The sequence below is a fragment of the Ictalurus punctatus genome, chromosome 6, assembly GCF_001660625.3.
Source record: "Ictalurus punctatus breed USDA103 chromosome 6, Coco_2.0, whole genome shotgun sequence".
NCBI classification, from domain to species: domain Eukaryota; kingdom Metazoa; phylum Chordata; class Actinopteri; order Siluriformes; family Ictaluridae; genus Ictalurus; species Ictalurus punctatus.
In genome coordinates this window covers 33,383,244-33,404,479 of record NC_030421.2, presented here as the reverse complement: position 1 = coordinate 33,404,479, position 21,236 = coordinate 33,383,244, and the positions used below count along the sequence as shown (strand labels likewise).

General features: G+C 39.3%; 1 protein-coding gene and 1 long non-coding RNA gene across 3 annotated transcripts; both read left to right on the top strand.

The window, feature by feature from the left end:
• The first annotated feature begins 377 nt into the window (after positions 1–377).
• On the top strand, positions 378–1,803 carry LOC128632886 (uncharacterized). Its single transcript, XR_008396504.1, has 2 exons — positions 378–1,214; positions 1,635–1,803. It is a non-coding gene; the product is annotated as an uncharacterized LOC128632886 (long non-coding RNA).
• A 1,665-nt stretch (positions 1,804–3,468) lies between these two features.
• On the top strand, positions 3,469–20,115 carry LOC108266368 (immunoglobulin superfamily member 2). Of its 2 annotated transcripts, none has more exons than XM_017469553.3 (11): positions 3,469–4,618; positions 10,069–10,446; positions 10,649–11,062; positions 11,194–11,598; positions 14,510–14,896; positions 15,272–15,646; positions 16,302–16,670; positions 17,831–18,238; positions 18,332–18,727; positions 18,808–18,993; positions 19,653–20,115. In XM_017469553.3, the coding sequence occupies exons 1-11, from the start codon at positions 4,549–4,551 to the stop codon at positions 19,673–19,675; spliced, it is 3,411 nt and encodes a 1,136-aa protein (XP_017325042.1). In that variant the 5' UTR covers positions 3,469–4,548; the 3' UTR covers positions 19,676–20,115. The 2 variants fall into 2 exon arrangements, with proteins under 2 accessions (XP_017325042.1, XP_017325043.1); XM_017469554.3 differs by having other exon boundaries at positions 19,137–20,115.
• Positions 20,116–21,236: the final 1,121 nt, after the last annotated feature.

The following is a 21,236-nucleotide window of genomic DNA, read 5'->3' as shown; positions in this document are numbered from 1 at the left end:
GCTTGAAACAGTCTGGCCGTTCTCCTCTGAAACAGAACTGCCGCTCACTGTATGTTTTCATTTATTGCACCATTCTGTATGAACTCTAGAGACGTGTGTGTGTGTGTGTGTGTGTGTGTGTGTGTGTGAAAATCACAGGAGATCAGCAGTTATAGAAATGATCCAACCAGCCAGTCTGGCACTAATAATCATGCGATGGTCATGAGTGTGTATGCATGCACACACACACACACACACACATACATACATACATATATATATATATATATATATATATATATATATATATATATATATATATATATATATATAATATTATATTATTATTATTATTATTATTTTAATTTTTTTATTTATTAGTGGGGTGTGTGCCATGATTAAAACGTCACCATTATTAACCACGTGGCCAGTGAGCTACATCCCTACCACAGCTCTTGTTTATGCCTCACTGACTGCATCATGGTCGAAACCCCGCCACTTCCTTTCGTTGCTATGGACTACAGAGGTATGTGTTCTGAGTTTAGTCGCTTAGCTGTTTGACGCTAGCGTTGTCTGCTTATCATGTGATTTACTTGTTTCGTGTGCCGTTGGGTCACCGAGACTGTGTGCATGTGCGGAGTGCCGTCAAGGCTCCCGTCTGTGTGGCCTGGCAGTTTAAAGTCGTCCCGGTCGGAGCGCCTGCTGCTGCTGTCACAGCTATTAAAGAAGCCATCATATGATTTTCCTATGTGCCATCGTGAGTATTATGTCATCAGATCACGGTAGGTCGTTTGTTTAGTTCTGTTTAGTTCTGTTATTCGAGCTACATGATCTCGTATGCTTTCCAAATTGAGGTTGTAACATCTGTTGTTCTTAGGGTCCTTGATTTTGCATGCGTTAAGGTAGGCTGAGTGGGTGTGGTCGTTTCGGTATAGCTCCTCCCCCTCACTCGTGGAGCCACGTTGCTGCTTTGTTTTGTTTTGCTCGCTTTTGTTTTGCTCGGTTTTGTTCAGTTTTGTTTTGTTTTGCTCGGTTTTGTTCTGTTTTGTTTTGTTCTGTTTTGTTTTGTTTTGTTTTGCTCGGTTTTGTTCTGTTTTGTTTTGTTTTGCTCTGTTTTGTTTTGTTTTGCTCGGTTTTGTTTTGCTCTGTTTTGTTTTGTTTTGCTCGGTTTTGTTTTGCTATGCTTCGCTTCGCTTCATGTTTGGTGTCCAGCCAGGCCTCCGTCTAATACCCAAGTGAGTGGGAAGGTCCCTTCTTTCTTCTTTTGTTGTTGTTGTTTTATTTGTGTTGGTTACTGTCACTAAGATCAGTTTTCTTGAATTAAACTGTGTTGTAACAGTCTTCATCAGTTATGCTGATACTGCTATGTGGTAGTAGTGGTTTTGGTCAGTGTTGGTAAACATTCTAGCTGTAATCACTCTGAGCTCGGGGTTATCTGTGTTTGTGACAGTAAGTTTGTTTTTGTTTTTTTCTCTCTTTTTTTTTTGCCTGCTTTGAGCATATTGTAATTGATATTTCTTGTGTTTGGTTTTGTTGTAGTAAATTTATCCAGAATGTGATATTATTATTTGTTATTTTCTGTTTTGTAGCTTTGGTGCCTATTTGACTGTGTTCTTTCTTAATGTGATTTTTTTGTTGTTGTTTTCTCCTTGTAGGAGCTGAGTGCTTCCTTGTGTTTCTTTTATTTGACCAATGCCTGACTGCGTTGGTTGCTGTTTTATTATTGTTATTATTATTATGATTATTATAATTATTATAATTATTGTTATTATTATTATTATTGGCCAGTCTTTTTAACTTCAAATAAAAGTTATTTTTGTATAACCCATGCCTCTTGCCTGTTCTAAGTGGATCGTATTTGTGTGCCTTTGTTTGAGTTGTTTTCCCCATCACCACGGGGTGGCGTAGTCGTTACAAATAAGACACTTGCGCTCTCGCTCGCTCTCTCTTTCTCTCTTTCTCTCTCTCTCTCTCTCTCTCTCTCTCTCTCTCTCTCTCTCTCTCTCTATAAATATACTGTTATATATATATATATATAACAGTTGTGCCCAAAAGTTTGTATCTTAATACAAAATCTAAATACTGGTAACAAAATAAGACGGATCATAAAAATCCCATGATGTTGTTTTGTTATTTAGTTCTGTCCTGAATAAGCTATTTCACATAACAGATGTTTACATATAGTCCACAAGACAAGCCTATGGCTGAATTTATAAACATTATCCTGTTCAAAAGTTTAAATACCTGTAATTCTTAATCCTGTGTGTCGTTACCTGGATGATGCACTGCTGTGTTTATGTTTTGTGGGAGTTGTTCATGAGTCCCTTGTTTGTCCTGAGCACTTAAACTGCCCGCTGTTCTTCAGAAACATCCTCCAGGTCCTGCACGTTCTTTGCTTTTCCAGCATCTGTTGAGACCCATCTTTTCACACTGAGGACGACTGAGGGACTTGTACACGACTAGTGTACCTGTGAAGCTCTGGTGAACTCCAGGCCCAAGAAGGTTAAGGCAGTGCTGGAAAATAATGGTGGCCACACAAAATATTGACACTTTGGGCCCAATTTGGACATTTTCACTTAGGGGTGTACTCACTTTTGTTGCCAGCGGTTTAGACATTAATGTCTGTGTGTTGAGTTATTTTGAGGGGACGGCAAATTTACACTGTTACACAAGCTGTACACTCACTACTTTACACTGTAGCACAGTGTCATTTCTTCAGTGTCGTCACATGAAAAGATATCATCAAATATTTACAAAAATGTGAGGGGTGTACTCACTTTCGTGAGATACTGTATATTCAGTATGTTTCTGTTCTATCATCCATGCACTGGCAAAGTTAAGAGTATGCGCAAGCAGTATTTTAGCTATACAAGCCTACACAAGGCGTTCAAGATGACATGGTGTTTCACAAAAGCTGATGCTGTTCTTTGCATTCAGTGATCTTAGATTTAAACCATTTCAGACATGCAAGTACCTGGTGTCTAAACTGAGTGAGATCTTTGTGGTGTGTCTCCACATCCTGATCTACAGGAAGTACTGTGTTCTCATTTGACCTGATGTATTTTTCACACACAGTTCAAGTCTGTTGAAATGAACTTTGGATTTCATCCTTATTCCTGTCTTCATTTTGGATAATAAAACCACTGGATTTACAAGACCTCAGTGGTTGTGCATTTTTCCTAGTAATTTTGTATAGTAAAATAACCAGATAATAATTACAATGTAATAATTGTATTTTCACGTTAGAATTTTTAGTCTAATATCTTCTCATGATGAGTTGTTCCCACTTTTTTACTGTCACACCACTTACTGAAGCTAATTCCTACAAGTCAGTCAGTCTGTACAGGATTTCACAGAGGGGTTTTTTTGTGTCTGTGATTGTTGCGGCCAATTATGCTTGATTTTCCTGCATTTTTTTCCCAATATATATATATATATATATTATTTTTTTTTTGCTGTTTTGTGGAAAACTTCTTGAACTGCTGACAGTGCAGTTGTGCTCAATTGTTTTGTACGGTCTTTCGCTTGTTGGTAAATGAGACCTTTTAACTGTACTCATGTTCGATGCATGTAAATCGAAGACAGCTTTGGCTGAATGCACATTTTGATGACGTTGCATGGCGCATTGTGATGACATCACACGACACATCCTGGCCCATATCTGTGGAAAATCGGTGGAAATTATGAAAAATTGCAAGCTCAGAATATTTTCCTTGATTTTGCGCTCATGTCTGTGATCGCAAAATCGCTCAATCGTGGAGGAACTGGTCAGCATCCTCAGAAGCTCCAAGTTAGGGAGCAAATGAGGGTCCAAAATGAAAAGGATAACATACCTAACCTACATGGTTAGAAGATAGATAACGAAGTCCAACATTGCAGACATAAACATGCAACTTTAAAAAACACCTAGGTTATGAAAGATTCTATATGGAAAATGTACCTGTCCTTTAGAACCACTAAATGGCAAAGTTGGCTACCCCAATCAATGTGTATAAAAAAACACTTTTTTGGATTTGTATAAAAAGCTCTTCCGCACTATCGTGTGTGCATTAACCAGTGGATAATGTTGTAGCTGCCATATTCTGTTACAGTATCTGATTTTATTTTCTTAATAACCGTTCTAAGATTCCTCTCTACCTGTAAACCTAAAAAAGTCCTAAGTGGAAATACTGTAATAAATAAATAAATAAATAAGGTAGAAATTAGTTATATTAAGTGACGAACACAATTTAAGTCAGATAATTACAACCACAGTGAAGAATTGTATTGTTTTCTAATGACTGACTTTTACTGTGTCCTTCTACTACTGCAGAAAATAACTAGGCATTTTTTCAAAATATGCCCTTTCTGCTATTAAACTAATGTTTTTCTTTACACACAGGATTTGGTTAAAATAGGAATGAGTCATTTTGAAATTTTGTATGCATGTGATGACTGTAAAGCCACATCTGTTCCTATTTCCTCTTGTCATTCATGACGCTTTGAGATGACTTCACTTATACCTTGCACACATCCTGCTTAAACGTTTTAATGGTCTAACGGTGACAGAGTGAGCCCGTGCAGTTTAAGATGGATTTTCTTCAGCCTCGGTCGTGGAAGCTGATTCTGTTGATGTGCCTCGGAGGACTCCTCCAGACTGGTGAGATCATATCTATAACAAACTAATGCTACTAATCGAGTTATTCTAAAGTGAATGTGAAGAGTGCCATGAATATGTGTATGACCTTTGAGATTTGGGGAAAGATGAAAGAACACTGTTTAGTTCACGTAGATAATCACATTACATACTTTTTGTATGCAACACAAATATTGTATTACCTTTAAAAGGTGGAGCAACATTGTCAACTTTGCTCTACTTTCACTTACAATGCAACAGTGCAACATATTGTGAGGAAACTGAAATACTGGTTCCAGTACAATGAACTATGATATGAAGAGATGAATGAATGGACTCGACTATATTTGCCCATTTTGCTTGTATCTTTCTCATTTGTAAGTCGCTTTGGATAAAAGCATCTGCTAAGTGCATAAATGTAAATGTAATGCCCATAGCTATGAATATGTGTACGTGGTTCCCTGCAATAGACTGGTGTATTCCTACCTCAAGTCTAGTGTTCATAGGTTAGACTCTGGGACCACTGTGAACCTGATCAATATAAAGCAGTTACTGTAGATGAACAAATGAATGATTAAATCTGTCTATATGAGGAGAAATTCTAATAGCTGAAATGGTCACCTAGTCTTATCTGAATTTAATTAAAATTTGTTTGTCTCTTTAAGAACGAGTCTACTTTGATTCCTCAAGCTCTACTTCCACCTCTAACTCAGTATACACTGTATAACCACTTCTGTCTTTCTCTAAAATAACTTTCATTACTGATTTTATTCATGTGTGTATGTAAAAATGGAAACTCATTGGCTGAACATTAGATAGCAGGCGTAGCAGTTTCATACATTCTGTTACTACACAGATCTTCTGTATCAACATAATAACCTAAATGAACATGTTATTTGATTTTTAAAAAAAGTATGAAATGTATATATTTATATATAATACAAGTGTTATATCTCCTTAGACACTTAGGTCTGTCTCTTTGCGTTTCTTTGTCTACAGAAAGCTCGAACAAGGTGCTTGAATTTGGCTTTTTGAAATTTAAGTACTGGAAAACCTTGAAAATAGCCACTTTTCATTCTAGTGGTGCTTAAAAAGTGCTTGAATTATAAAAAGTCAATATATACGAATTTCCTTTCACTCAAAATATGACTCGCTCGGTATTTCCTCGCTATTCACTCACTCGTTTTAGCAGAAACACTTCTCGGTGTGAGAGAAAGAATAAGAAAGACACTCTGTCTCTTCTAACTTTCGCACTGAGTGTTCATTTTACATGTAAATATCGCCCAAATCACAGCACAGCCATTGTTTTTAACTCATGTGTATGGTCATTTTGGAAGCGACTTCTGATGAACATGTAGTCTCTTAATGCACCGCGTTTCAGTCACTGTTTTCATATTCATTCCGGTGTCTGAAAACAGAAAAATATGTGAATAAGAACAGCTTTATTGTGAATTCGGCTGTCTTAAAATACAGCATGTGAGCACAGAGAGTAGGAGAGAAGTGAACAGGTATAAATGGCTGACACTAGTAGAATGCAAATGTGCGAATGAGGTAATGATCACAGTCTACACAGTCGCTAATGCTAATTAGCGCATGACATCATCCAGTGACATTTAGCGACTTTTTTTTGTCTTTAATTTATTTATTTATTATTTATGATTATAATTTATTTATTATTTATGATTCATTTACATGTGATTCATTTTCATGAGATTCATATTCATGAATTCATATTCAAGTGATACATTTTCATGTGATTCATTTACGTATGATTCCTTTACATGTGATTCATTTTCATGTGATTCATATTCAAGTGATACATTTTCATATGATTCATTTACATATGATTAATTTACATGTGATTCATTTACTAATTTGCTTCTCTTTAAATCCAGTTTTAGACTGTGATATTACAAAGGTCTTTCCAGATTATCACTTGCTACACTGTATGAGATAACCCCAGTAAGACTGCCTGAATTCTATAATATAATTTGTTCACCATGTTAAGTTTAAATCCTCTAAAAAACATTATTCGCAATTAAATAACATTACTCTGTTCCAATTCACATCCTTCAAAGCATTGGCATGTTCTGCTCACTCTCACAATCCTCCAAACACCCAAAGTCTCCATAAACTAATGAGACGGCAGTGTATCCTACAGAACCCGAACGTTGTCCACAATGTGAAAACAACTCGGAGAGTAAACTGGACCAACCAACAAAATTACCAAGACTGAAAAACAGTCTGCGCGGAATAATAAATATAATGTCCTTACCCTTTTAAAGACTTGTAACAAATAATATAACAGTATAGCACGTAAAGCCGAGGAGATAACACTAATAAAATTAAATAAACAGAAACTCTAACCCGGTCAGAGCATCAAAACAGAGAAGCACATTAATACAGAAGTAGATTTAAGAGGAGTGAGTCACAAAATCTAGGTGAAGTAATGCAGCGACAATATCTTCAATAAAAATACGAATTCTGTGGAGCTGGAAGGCCGAGTGCAAAAAATAAAATAATAGAAGAGCAAAAAAGATTCCGCTGTGTAGGTGATGCAGTTCACCCCGATATCAAGAGTTTAACATAGTCTCCTGCTTCCTCCGCTGAAATAAAGTCCTTCTGAACACCGTGATATGTAATGCGAAGCCGAGCCGGGTGAAGTATTCCACAGAGAGCGCCCTCAATACCACAAAGTTGATGCCAAACCTCGTTAAACGCGGCCCGGGCCCGGGCGGTCTCGGCTGTGTAGTCAGGGAAAACGGAGACGGTCTCTCGCACGCTCTCTCGCACGGCATAAGATGTTAACACAGTCACTGTGATAGTGGAATCTGCACACAATAGCTCGTGGTCGTTCACCAGGCTTGTGCTTAGGCTGAAGGGTCCGGTGGGACCGGTCCAAAACCGGCTCCTTCTCCAGACCAGACGCCTCTTTTAACAAGGCCGCTACAGCAGTGGTTGTACATGTGTCAGCGACCTCTGGAACTCCCACTATCCTAACGCTATTGCGCCGTGACCTCGACTCCAAGTCCTCACATTTATTCTCTAGTTGAGTCTCGGTCGCAGTGAGAGACTCGACAATAGTCAACTATGTCATCGGTGCGGCCGGAGAGCGCGTGCCCCATTTCCCCAACAGTACCTTTCAGTGTTGATATGGTAGCCTCGGCAGCGACTTTATCACCAGCCTGCTGTGTTTTCACGGCCTGCAGGTCAAGCTGGATAGTAGACAGCGCACCCCCGAGAGTCTCCTGGAGCTTCTGGAACTCCTTTTTAAAAATATCGGCGACGTCCTTCCTCAGTAAAGCCAGCAGCTCGAGCCTGAGTGCAGCGAAGTCAGGGTCACCGCTCGGGGAAGTCAGGGTCACCGTTCGGGGAAGTCAGGGTCACCGCTCGGAGAAGTCAGGGTCACCGTTCGGGGAAGTCAGGGTCACCGCTCGGGGAAGTCAGGGTCACCGCTCGGAGAAGTCAGGGTCACCGCTCGGGGAAGTCAGGGTCACCGCTCGGAGAAGTCAGGGTCACCGCTCGGCGATGTGGATTCAGGGGGAGACGGAGACTCGCTCGCGGCACGCACACTTGGCCTCAGTGGTGTCTGAATGCTACCACGGGTTTTCGTGTTCTTTCCAGACATTTTAACGTACCGCAAAGTTAAAATCGAAAAAACAAGGAAACAGAGTAGAATAAGTCAAAATCTATCGTATGACCGAAAAGCGCAAATTAATTACAATTTTAATTGAAATCAGCAGGAGCCTCCAACTTCGCGTCCTACTCCATCGAATTCCCATTTAGCGACTTTCTATTGAAAGTTGTTGGCAGTAGTGCTCCTGTCACTCACCTTGAGTACACTGACGTTATTCTGAAGATGAAGCAACGCCTGGGAAATGCTCATTTAGTCCAAAATAAACACCATATTAAAATTGGTTGTGTTATATTATTATAATATATAAGAATATGTTTGAATGACAGGCGCATGGTGGCTATAGGGCACATTAGTGGTTAGCACTTTCGCCTCACACTGCAAGGGTTGGGGGTTCCACAGGTTGGGTTGGCCATTGCCCTGTGTGTGTGGAGTTTGCATGTGCTCCCCGTGCTGCGGGGGTTTCCTCCAGGTGTTCTGTTTTCCTCCCCCAGTCCAAACACATGCATGGTAGGTCCAAAGTGTCCGTAGTGTATGAATGGGTGTGTGAATGTGTATGTGATTGTGCCCTGAGATGGATTGGCACCCTGTCCAGGGTGTACCCTGCCTTGTACCCAATGCTCCCTGGGATAGTCTCAGGTTCCCTGGGGTATAGAAGATGGATATATGTTTGAATGACATATCTTGTGTAGTTCTTGAAAACAAAACAAAACGTCCTTGAAAGTACTGGAATTTAATTATGTAGCATCTGTACGAACCCTGGAAACAGATGTAAGGGGTTGACACTAGGCAGAATACAAATACGACGCAATAAATATGCTAATTACATTACATTTATGGCATTTGGTAGATGCCCTCATCCAGAGCAACTTACATTTATCTCATTTAGACAACTGAGCAATTAAGGGTTAAGGGCTTTGCCCAAGGGCCCAACGCTGGTAGCTTGGCGGTGGACTTTCTGCACTTTCAGTGCTGGGGCTTGAACTTCTAATCTTCTGATTAGTAACCCAGAGCCTTTAACCACTGAGCCACCACTGCCCCCTATTATTTAGTGTATGACATCATCTACAATAGTGACATTTAGCAACTTTCCATTGAAAGTTGTTGGCAACAGTGCTCCTGTCACTCACCTTGACATTATAGTGAAGACAAAGCAGTTTTGATATTTAAAAAGAAGAAATAAAGAATATGTTTGACTGTCAGTGCTTGTTGGTGCTTGATAAGTCACTGAAAGTCCTGGAATTTCATTATGAAGCATCTGTACGAACCCTGGATTAGGTTTATAAGGAGAGTGACTTCCAGTGAACTGTGTCAGGCTCTTAGAAAAAAAAAGTGAGCTTTGGTTACTGAAAAACACGTAAGCAATCGGGAAAGACTTAAATCTGTATTTACTCAAATAGTCAGGTGACACAAACAGCCAATCGTTATTTACTTAAAAACCACGCAATATTTTTGTATTAAATGATTGCACATACCATGTTGCTTCTAACCACTGTGCAGTGGAACCAAATGGAGAAAGAGGAGAAGCTTCTCAACAGAAGAAGGGTACTGAGGAATAGTAAGCGCAAGCAGACTCAAAGGGAATTCAGGCTACAGTAGTTAACCGTTTCACAAAACTATGTGTTTGAGAATTTGGGAGCAGAGACTGGAAATTAATATTCTCTACGAGATTCACATCTCATTTATATATTGGATGCAGACATTAAAAGCAAGAATTCACGTTGGTGAATATGTTAAATTCTTATACCAACGCAATCATTCTTTACAGCTGTTTAAATATAATTTTATTAATAAATAAATGAACTTGCTTTACTAGACAGTTCTTGTCTTTCCCTTACAGATGTCTGTGGAGGTCAGCAATCGGTACAGATCCAGAGTGGTCCATTGTATCGTGTGAAAGGATTTCCAATGTCCATCTCCTGTAATGTTAGTGGCCTTCAGAATTCAAAGACTCAAGAGTTTGCTTTTTCAGTCTATAAACCAAAGAAACCAGAGGTTCAAATCCTGATTATTAGCACTAATGACCAAAACTATGCTTATGCAATGTACCGTAAAAGAGTGAATGAGAAAAACATTGTGATTGAAAGGCTGTCAAATACTTCAGTTCTCTTCCACATTAAGTCCCTGGAAGAAGAAGATTCTGGAAAATATGAATGCGAAACTCCAAATACAGATTTTAGGTATTTTGGAAGCTACAGTGCAGATACAACGCTGAATGGTAACTTGTTTTATTATTCTCTTTGTTCTATATGCCTGGTGATCAAATATGTTAGTCATAATGTGTTTGGTATCGTTTCATAGGCTTAGATTTTTTCTACATGTGTCATAAAAAAACACATTAAGGCTTATTTGTTACCTCCTAGCCCAACACTTTAGACAAGATGTATAACCAAGTGTGATTAATTGTATACGTTCTACAGTGATTGAGAATACTCTGAAGGCTTCCTACACTGGACCCGCATCTCATAGCATCACTGAGGGTGAATCCCTTGAACTACGTTGCCTAGTCTCCAGTCAAACCTTCCAACACACTCATCTGTCTGTCACCTGGTATCTGCGTGGTAGCACTGACTCTTCATCACCCATCATCAGTTTGGACCGAGATTTAACTGTGAGGCCTGGGCCACTGTTTGAAGATAGATATCATTCTGGGGCTATAGCTATGGAGAAGATAGACGACACCATCTACAGACTCAAAATAAGTCAGGTAAAGCAGTCTGACAGTGGTGAGATCTACTGCCTGGCTGAGGAGTGGATCCAAGACCCAGATTACTCTTGGTTTAGGATTTGCCACAAGAACACCACAGCCTCCAACATAGAGGTCAAAGCGCTAGGTAAAATTTATGAACTGTACACTTGTCCTGTACTTTTATTGTGCTTGTATCATGCTAATTAAGATCCTTTAACGATGGCACATCAGAAAATGGGAATTTATATCTCGATTTCTCTGTTTTCTGCGTGTCAGAAACACCTGATGTAGGGGGATCTTTTGTTGCTCAAATTCGGATTCTGAATGGGGACCTTGAGGAAGGAGACATGTTGGAGATCCACTGCAGCATAGATGCACAGAATCTTCCTGAACAGCTCTTCTCCATGACTTGGCTGAGAAACAACATGGAAGTGGCTCAAATTGGTCCCTCTGGCGTGCTGTCTGTAACTAACACCTATGAGAAAAGAAACAATGATGGTGAGCTAAGAACTGTGAAGAACAAGGATCGAAACTTCGTTCTCACTATCCAACCAGTCAGGGCTGAAGATCAGGGGATATATCAGTGTAGAGCTGTACAAGAGGAGAAGACTGAGACTGGGTCCTTCATCAAAGGAAAAAAACAGCTATCACGTGAAGAAACTGTGCACATCAGAGCCAAAGGTAACTATTTATGATCATTACCGTAGTATAACATTGGATTCAGTGATTTTCAAGGAATATTACAAACAACAAAAATGAAGTACACAGTAAAAATTAAATACAGTTGCAAGAAAAAAAAAATTGTGAACCCTTTGGAATTTCCAAGGTTTTAGCATTGATTACTCATGAAATGTGGTCTGATCATCTAAGTCACAATTAAAGACAAACACAATTTGACTAAACTAATAGCACACATACACTGGTAGTTTTCAGGTCTATATCGAGCATATTGAGTAATCATTTACAGTGCAGGCTGGAAAAAGTTAAGTGAACCTCTGTGCTAACAACTTATCCAAAAGCTAACCGGAGTCAGGTGTTTGAATTAAGGAGATGAGATTGGAAGTGTGGGTTGTACAGGTGCTTTGCCCTTCAAATAAAGACACACAGAGTCAAAACTGATTAGTGTGAACCATGCCTTTATCCTATTAACTTTCATAGGACCGTAGAAGAGGCATTATAGAGGTGCACCAAACTGGAAGAGGCTCAAACAAATTGTCTACAAATGAAAGAAATTCAGGAGTATTGCTATTCTCCAGAGGTGGGTAGAGTAGGCGAAAGTTTATTATAAGTAAAACTACTTACTAAAAAATAATTACTCAAGTAACAGTAAAAGCAATGCTATTAATAATTACTTGAGTAAGAGAAATAAAAGTATCCAATGAGAAGACTACTCAAGTAGTAAGTCACTTCGGATCTGATTAAACTGAAGGGAAAATCCTGAATCTCAGACTACATGGAGAACTGTACGTCACACCTCTCCTTGAAAGTCTGTCTGTTCTGTTTATATGATATAAATCCTGGGTTCAAGATGTAGCAGCATATCCCAGTCCTGTGATGTGTACAATAACACACAACCTGTCATTTTCAACACAAAATCTCACACATACTGGAGGAACGCCACTGAATGTAGCAAAGTAAAAGTACATTTCTGTGATTAAAAATGAATGAGTAAGAGTATAAGTACGGCCAGTTAAACCTATTATTAAAAGTACTGTTTAAAAAAAAAAAAAAGTTACTCATGTATATGTAGCACGTTACTTCCCACCTCTGGTACTCTCAGTAGGTGTGGGCATCTTGTAAAGATCACAGCAAGCGCACAATAGGCAATCCTGAAAGAGGTGAACAAAGAACCTAAGTGTAACAGCAAAAGACCTGAAGAAAACTCTACAAAACTCAAAAATACTGAACAAGAATGGTGTTTATGAAAGGACACCGTGAAGGAAACCACTGTTGTCCAAAAAAAAAAAAAACAACTACAACATGGCAACATGTTTCAAGTGCACTAAAAAACACCTGAATGTTCCACAAGACTTCTGGGAATCAAATTCTTTGGACAGATAAGACAAAAGTAAAAAAAATTTGGCAAAAATGTGCCAAACAGTATGTTTAGAGGATAAAGGCTCTGTACCCCACACCAAAACCTCGTTCCTTCTGTGAAGCATGGTGCAGGTAGCATCAAGGTTCGGCAATGAGTCCGAATGCCTTGCAGTCATTAAGGGAAAATTTTTTTTGTCAGAGTAAGAGTCCATAAACTCAAGCTTAAGAGAGGTTTGGTGTTTCAACAAGACAATGACCGAAAGCACACAAGTAAATAAACTAAATAATGGCTGGAAAAGAAGAAAATTCATGTTTTGGAATTGTCAAGTCCTGACCTTAACCCAGTTGAGATTCTGTGGCTTGACCTGAAGAGGGCTGCTCAATCCAGACAGCCCCAAAATATTTATGAACCCAGGTGCGTAACCTGGCTTGGTCATTAGGGGCTGTAGCTCCAAATAATTTTTCTGTAGCCGCGAATAATTCTCCACTTGGAGCGGTTCGTCATTACGTAACTGAACGTCAGTAAAAGAAGACGGCGGTGTTTTATATTCATTTTATATCTTCAGCGAACGGAGGCGAGACCAATCAGACAGGGTTTACAGGACAATACGTGGAAATACTCGTGTCTTATTGGCTCTCACTTCTGCCAAACGCTAGCTCACAGTTGGTGTGAGGGGGAAATGGATTTTTTTTTTAAACCAGTAAAGAGATTGAAACTGAAACAGTAACATCCTCTGATGTCGATATGAGTTCCAGTTTACATGAACATGATATGAGCAGAGCAGAAGGAAAGATAATGTACTCTACATGCCTCTGTAGCAGCTAAACCCATACAGTGATAGCTTAGCTGTGCCTCCACTTGCCTAGCGACACCGAACTAGCCTAGTTAGAAAGGTTTTATATTTAATCGGTCTGGTAGTCATACAAACAGCAACAACACCCGAGGCAGGTTTTATGATAAATCCGACTTTATCCGATCATGTCGTACATTGACAGCGAAGTTACTACAGATTCCATAAAACAAAACTTAGGCTACTAGCCGAGCTAGAAAAAAATGCATGGAGAAGAATCTCGGCTCAATCCCGGATGATTAACAGTCCAGCTATCGCTCCTGGATGAACCCAAACAGTTTTGTCAGGAAGAATGGCCCAAAATTCCTCCTCATTGTTATGTCAGTCTTTCAAGCAGCTACAGGAAACGATCAGTGGAGGTCGTTGCTACCAAAGGAGGATCTACAAGTTACCAAATTCAAGGGATCACTTACTTTTTCCTTCCTGCACTGTGAATGATTACTCAGTGTGCTCAATAATCACTTGAAATGTACAAACTACAGTGTTATTAGTTTAGGCAGATTGTGTTTGTCTATAATTGTGATGTACTGCGGATGAAGATCAGATGACTTTTCTGAATGACCAATTCAAAAACCCTGGGAACTCCATAGGGTTCACAAACCTTTTCTTGCAACTGTACATCAGAATTATATCAGAATTCATGCGTACCTATACAATATACTATGCATCAACTAATCTGTATTTCTCCTGTATTTTGATTCAAGAGAGTGGTTTGGCTGTGGCCATGACAAAGCAGCTGGTTAATGTGAGTGAAGGAGAAACACTACAAATCGACTGCCGTGTCTCTGGAGCCAAAGGGCTGCTGTCTGTGTCATGGCAGCACAAAAAAACCACAAGCAGCTCTTTCAGTGATATCATAACCCTGAGTCGTGAGGGGGTGATGGGAGATGTAGGGGCTCAGTATCAGCACAGGGGCTTACGCACATTTCGTTCTAATGTTGCTGATTTCGTTCTGGAGTTAAGTGGAGCTCTTGTGTCTGACAGCGGGGAATATATGTGCACCGTGTCTGAGTGGAGCATGGAGAGCAATGGCAACCTGAAGAAAGTAAACAGCCAATCACAGCAAGGCCAGGTTTCTGTTAATTCTATTGGTAAGTCAAATGTTTATTTATGCTTGTTTATTCATTGGTTTGTAGATAGGAATGAGAAAGTGGGTCAACAGGATGTGCAAAGAAGTAGTCAGTACTGAGATATAGTTTTCTCGGTTTTTCTGATTCTACTGTTGATGCTAGTGTTATTAAGCTGGCTTAAATAACATTGAAGAATGTATATAAATAAATGCAGGGGCACTTTCATTGACAATATACTTATATGAGTCTCATTTGATGTGTCCTTGACAATGTTTTATTGAACAAAATATCATTAGAAAGTGTTTCATTAGTATCTCTAACTTACTGTATTGAATAACAAGCCTTTCATGATTGCTGACTTTGTCGCTTAAACATTTTTCTTTCTTTTTTTTTTAGATTCTCTCATAAACGTGGGATTGAAAAGTCGTGATGTAAATGTAATCGAGAACTCGGTAATAAAAATGATTTGCACAGTAAAAGCCCCTAAAGTTTCCTTAGCTGTGACGTGGAAGTTTGAATCACGTAATTCGACTGTTGAGAAAAACATTATCTGTATGAATCCTACTGGGGGAATATCCTGTGGAGCAGATCAGCAGGACTATCAGCTAGATACTCGAGTGCAAGAATCAGGCACAGATTTTATTCTCAAGGTGTTGAGAGCAAGAAAACGGCAAGAGGGACGTTACAAGTGCCAGATTGATGCATACGAAAAAAATGTTCAGAAAACCAAGAAACTGTCCAATCCACTGGCCGTCACTGTACGCAGACCTGGTACGAATTTAATTAAGTACAATTATTCATGCAAACCTTTCTGAATACAGGTTCCCAACCTTGGGCTACTTAGATGTTCTAAAGCACAGGTTTTAAACCCTGGTACTGGAGACCCCTGTACTGTACATTTCAGTGTTTTTCCTGTTCCCAACAAACCTGATTTTGTTAATCAGCTAATTAACAGCTCTTACTGAATTAAAGTTGGTGCGATAGAGCAGGGAAACCACTAAAATGCGCATGATAAGCGGGTAAATGGTCTGCACTTGTATAGTGCTTTTTTCCAAAAGCACTTTACACTGGTTCTCATTCACCCACACCACTCACACACCAATGGTAGCAAAGATGCCATGCAAGGCGCTAACCTGCCATCAGGAGCAGCTTGGGGTTCAGTGTCTTGCCCAAGGACACTTTAGCATGTGGAGTCATATGGGCCGGGAATTAGTGGACAACCCGCTCAACCATCTGAGCCACAGCCACCCCACGGCCTGAGCCACAGCCGCTCCGGGTACTCCAGGACCAGGGTTTGGAACCTGTGCTTTAGGACATCTAAGTGGCATATATTCATGCTGTAAATCTTTAAGTTTGTACGAAAAATTGAAGGTTTACATCATTAACTGAATCGAATTCTGCTCTTCTCTTACTTTGTGCATTTTAGACAGCAAACTGTCTGTCTCCACCACCCTTAAGTCTCCTCTGAAAATCCAACCCAACAGTGACAAAGTGATTGATTGCTTGGTGACCTCAGAAACTTCTAATACTTCCCGTTTTGGAGTAACATGGACACATGGTACAGAGACTCTGCGGAAAATGGACCCAGAAGGGGTGGTCACTCTGGAGATGGACGAAAGGATCAGCTTGAGAAGGACTAAGAGACAGACCTTCCAATTGATGATACAACAGGTGAAGTTAACAGACAGTGGACATTACCGCTGTTCAGTACAGGAATGGATTCAAGACCCTGATGGCATCTGGTATAGCCTTGATACAAAGTCTGTCACCATGGAACTAGATGTCTTTGAAAACGGTATGTTGCAGACTGCATTGCACTTTTCTTTTCTTGATCACAGACTGTTGGTCTACAGAGCCTTACAGATCAATATAACAGAAAACTCAGCCATACACAGTAAATTGATGTGCTGGTCAGTTGGCAAATCTCACCAATGCTCATGGGATATTTGTAGAATTTATTCACCTCTATGATAAATGGTAGGACTTTCCAAAATCTAGAAATGCATCTTCTATATTCTGGCACATTAGAGCATGGCTTTGTGTAGATACTGGGATCTACAAACATATAATGACCACTTTTATGAGTAAAGCTCAAACTGCCATATTTTTTCAGTCAGTTCTAAGTTGCAATTCATACATTTCTGTTAGAAATCTGCCTTCAAGAAGATTGTAGCTGGATCTTTGGACCTTGTCTATGATAAATAGACATTAATGGCAGTAGGTTTTCCCCCGAATGCTATAACTATCATTTAGTGCATAATGGATTCGTCCACAACATCGCTGCATGACTAAAAGACTTTCAGCTGGTGAGAGCTGCCTGGCTTGTTTAATTGTTGCTTTATTTTCCATAAAATGTTTGTTCTTGGTGTTGTTTTTAGCTAAAGGTAAAAGATTAATACTCCTCTTCCTAATAAAATTGTATTAAACGATTGACACGAGCACTGAAGGGAAAAAACGCTTAATTAGAAGAAGATACATAAACTGCTTAAGGATTTTTTTTTGTAAACCCTGTTTACTGACATATTCAAATTTATCATTTCAATATTCAATTCTTAATTAGCGATTGATTTCAATATTTATCGTTATGACAGCCCTTCTCTCTCTCTCTTTTTTTTTTACTTGCCTAATTTTCCTCCAGTCTTGGTCATAGCCACTTTCCACTTGCTATGCCAAGATTGTGGTTGCCAACATGCACTTCTGCTGATAATTGTGTTGCCAAAACCTGCATATTTTCAAGCTGCCACATTTCTTTTAGAAATGTGCATGGTATATGGTGTCCTGAATTGGCTAGCATTAAGAGCAGAAATTGATGACCTTCATGTACCTTCTTTGTTTAGGCTTACACTGGCTATTTACTAACGTGTGTGTGTGTGTGTGTGTGTGTGTATAGAAATGTCTTTTTTTTTGTAATTCCTTTGTATTGACATCTGTTCATCTTTATCATTTATTCTTCAGAAAGTGATTTCAGCATGGATAAATCTAATGTTCAGCTAGAAGCCACGCAGGGAGAAGAGGTGAAACTAATCTGCTCACTGGGGCTTGGTGGATCTGACCCCGCATTTCGGTACTCTCTGAGCTGGTTCTTTCAAAGACAAGATCAGAGTTTGTCCACCGTTAAGCTGCTTACCTACAGCCATGACGGACGTCTGCAGTTCCAAGAATCTGATCCAGAACTTCAACGTAGACTTTATTTCACTAGACCCACTATTAATGACTTCCATCTGTCCATCTTGAACTCCATCCCATCTGACAGTGGAAGCTATTACTGTCAGGTAGATCAATATCAGGCTGATTGTAAAAGCAAATGGGAAAGGAAGGCGAGCGACATATCAGGTTTTACCAATCTCAGTGTACATTTTATAGGTAAGTTCTTTCCTCTTGTTTGTACACGTAATAATATCTGTAAGTCATTGTAGATAACATAAATAAACGATGACTATGGCTTTCATTCTTCAGAGAGTAAGCTGCAAGTACACAAAGCCAGCCACTTTCTCAACGTTAGTGATATTCAGCCCGGCTTTGTGGTGAAGTGCGAGATCAGCTCCCGCTCCAGTGATAAGTCTGTGTTTGAAGTGACCTGGTCCAGGAAGCAGAGAGATGAGCGGCCTCTGACTATTTTCACCGCAAGACGAGATGGCACTCTAGACAGCAAGATCCTTGATAGAACGCTGGTATTTGATCGGCCCAGTACTACCCGTTACACACTCACTTTCCCCAACGTCGATCCCTCTGATAACGGCCAGTACCAGTGTCAGGTTGTGGAATGGATACAGACAGCTGCTAACATCTGGAGGAAGGTGGCTGAAGACAAATCAGGAGAACTTTCTATCAATGTCCATGCTCATGCCGGAGGTAATTCAGACGTTTTAAACATTCTCATATATTTTATAGACTGTCTATGAATATACTCATATTTCTTTTCAATTTGATAGGTCTTTCATATGAAAATGCATGCTCTTCTGGAGTAATACTGAGCACCCTCGTTCCTCTGCTTTGCATCCTGATTATGGTTATCATAATTCTCCTGTTTAAAGCTCAGAAGACAAAGTCCATTTCAAAAAAACAGAAGGACTCTCTTTGGGTTGAGAATACCCCGCTCAAGGCTATGACGGAAACAGGTAATAATGATGGTGCCTGAAGCTAACCAAGTCAAAGTTCACTGATGCACTAGCAGTGTTTTTTGTTTTTTTAGCAGTAGAAAAGTGTTTGTGTCCATACTTTGCTAAATGGGAGTTAAGACAGTGATACATCTGCCTTCTAGAATATCAAGTGACGTCATGAATACGGGCATTTTTCTCAGTGTGAAAAAGCATATCAACGAGCATGTCTCAAAGACTGATAAGATTAACATATGCACTTTTTTTTACACCTTAAAAAGTAAAATAAATAAATAAATAAATCATTTTGAGCGTTACCATTATAACGAGTTTAGAGTTTTCGATTCACAAAGTGCACCATAGGGTGATGGCAACAATCAATCATCTATAAGGAGTAATGTTATATGGTGTGAAGCTTTACAATGAATAAAAAATGCTTTTAACTTCCATGGTGTAGTAGTATTATAATACGTTACGACTTAAAACTAGGCTTATTAAGTGGTACGATTCTGTTCCTGTGTATGATTTTATCTGAGTGTCAGTGGAACAATTATTTAAATTTAAATGTGTCAGACAGCTGTAATTGTCACACCACCTTGTAAAAAGGGAAGTTAGATCTTGTGGTAATGTGAGCTGAGCAAGTGTTCTGTAACGTCTTGTGGTCTTTGTCTCTCACGTAGGCAGTACAACAAACACGCAGTGAGGAAGGGAAAAAAAACTTGCTTCAACAAAATATATCTACTTGCTTTGGATAAATGAAGTTAATGCATTAATAGCTGGCATATCTGTGATCTGGAAAATGTATGGTGTACATTCAGTTTGTTTTAGAGGGGTGTGTGTGTGTGTGTGTGTGTGTGTGTGTGTGTGTGTGTGTGTGTGTGTGTGTGTGTGTAAATAGAGTATCCTTTTTAATGGAAGGGGTTTAAAGGTTTTGTTGTGTACATGGACCTTGGTGATTCCCCAGAAGTCTTCATTTCTGTATAATTGTTTCTCTGCAGTCTTTTGCTATTTATAATGCACCATGTGATTAAGTAATTATGAGTCACAAGAGTTTTTCATTAAAACTGAATAATATACCAACCTGGCTATTTATGAAATGTCTAGAGGAAATGTTTTTGAAAATAAAAGCTGAGTGTGAGCATTCTTCCTGGTCCCGTCTCTATGTTCAGTATTTGATGTTAAGGCGCAGTAGGCGATGTTCTTTGCTGACTCGCATTTTTGATGCCATTTTAATGCAAGTTTGTTCATCAGAGGAGATGTACAGTGTACCACGTAATCCTTAAAACAAATCCCTTCAGCTTAAACTTAAACGTTTCCTGACCTTCTTTGGTGTTTTTGATGTGAGAATTCTGTCAAATAAAATGTATTTGGATGAAAACATACATCAATTAAAATAATAAAGACATGAGCAGTAAGACATTTGGTTAAGAAATGTCAGGAGGAAATTACCTCAACAGCTCAAAGTGCTGTGTAAAGCAGAAGGACACTTAAATGGAATGAACTAGACACTCTGCGGCTGGCTGTGTGCGTGTGTGTGTGTGTGTGTGTGTGTGTGTGTGTGTGTGTGTGTGTGTGTGTGTGAACCGCAGTGTGCTGTGCAGTCTATCTGCGACACAAATCTCTCTCTCTCATTTTATCTCTCACTTTCTCTGTCTCTCACTTCTCTCTAATTTTTTTTGCCTCACACTTCTCTCACTCTCATTTTTTCTCTCTCTCTCTCTTTTTCTCTTTCTCTCTGTTCCTCTCTCACATCTCTCTCTTTTTTTCCATTGCAATTTACAGATTTCTGTTAGAACTCTGTTAGAAATCTGCCTTCAAGAAGATTGTAGCTGGATCTTTGGACCTTGTCTATGATAAATAGACATTAATGGCAGTAGGTTTTCCCCCGAATGCTATAACTATCATTTAGTGCATAATGGATTCGTCCACAACATCGCTGCATGACTAAAAGACTTTCAGCTGGTGAGAGCTGCCTGGCTTGTTTAATTGTTGCTTTATTTTCCATAAAATGTTTGTTCTTGGTGTTGTTTTGAGCCAAAGGTAAAAAGTTAATTCTCCTATTCCTAATAAAATTGTATTAAACGATTGACACAATCTCTCTCTTTTCCGCTCTCACATCTCTCTCTCTTTCTTTCTCTCTCTCTTTTCCGCTCTCACATCTCTCTTTCTTTCTTTCTCTCTCTCTTTTCCGCTCTCTCACATCTCTCTCTCTTTCTTTCTTTCTCTCTTTTCCGCTCTCACATCTCTCTCTCTTTCTTTCTTTC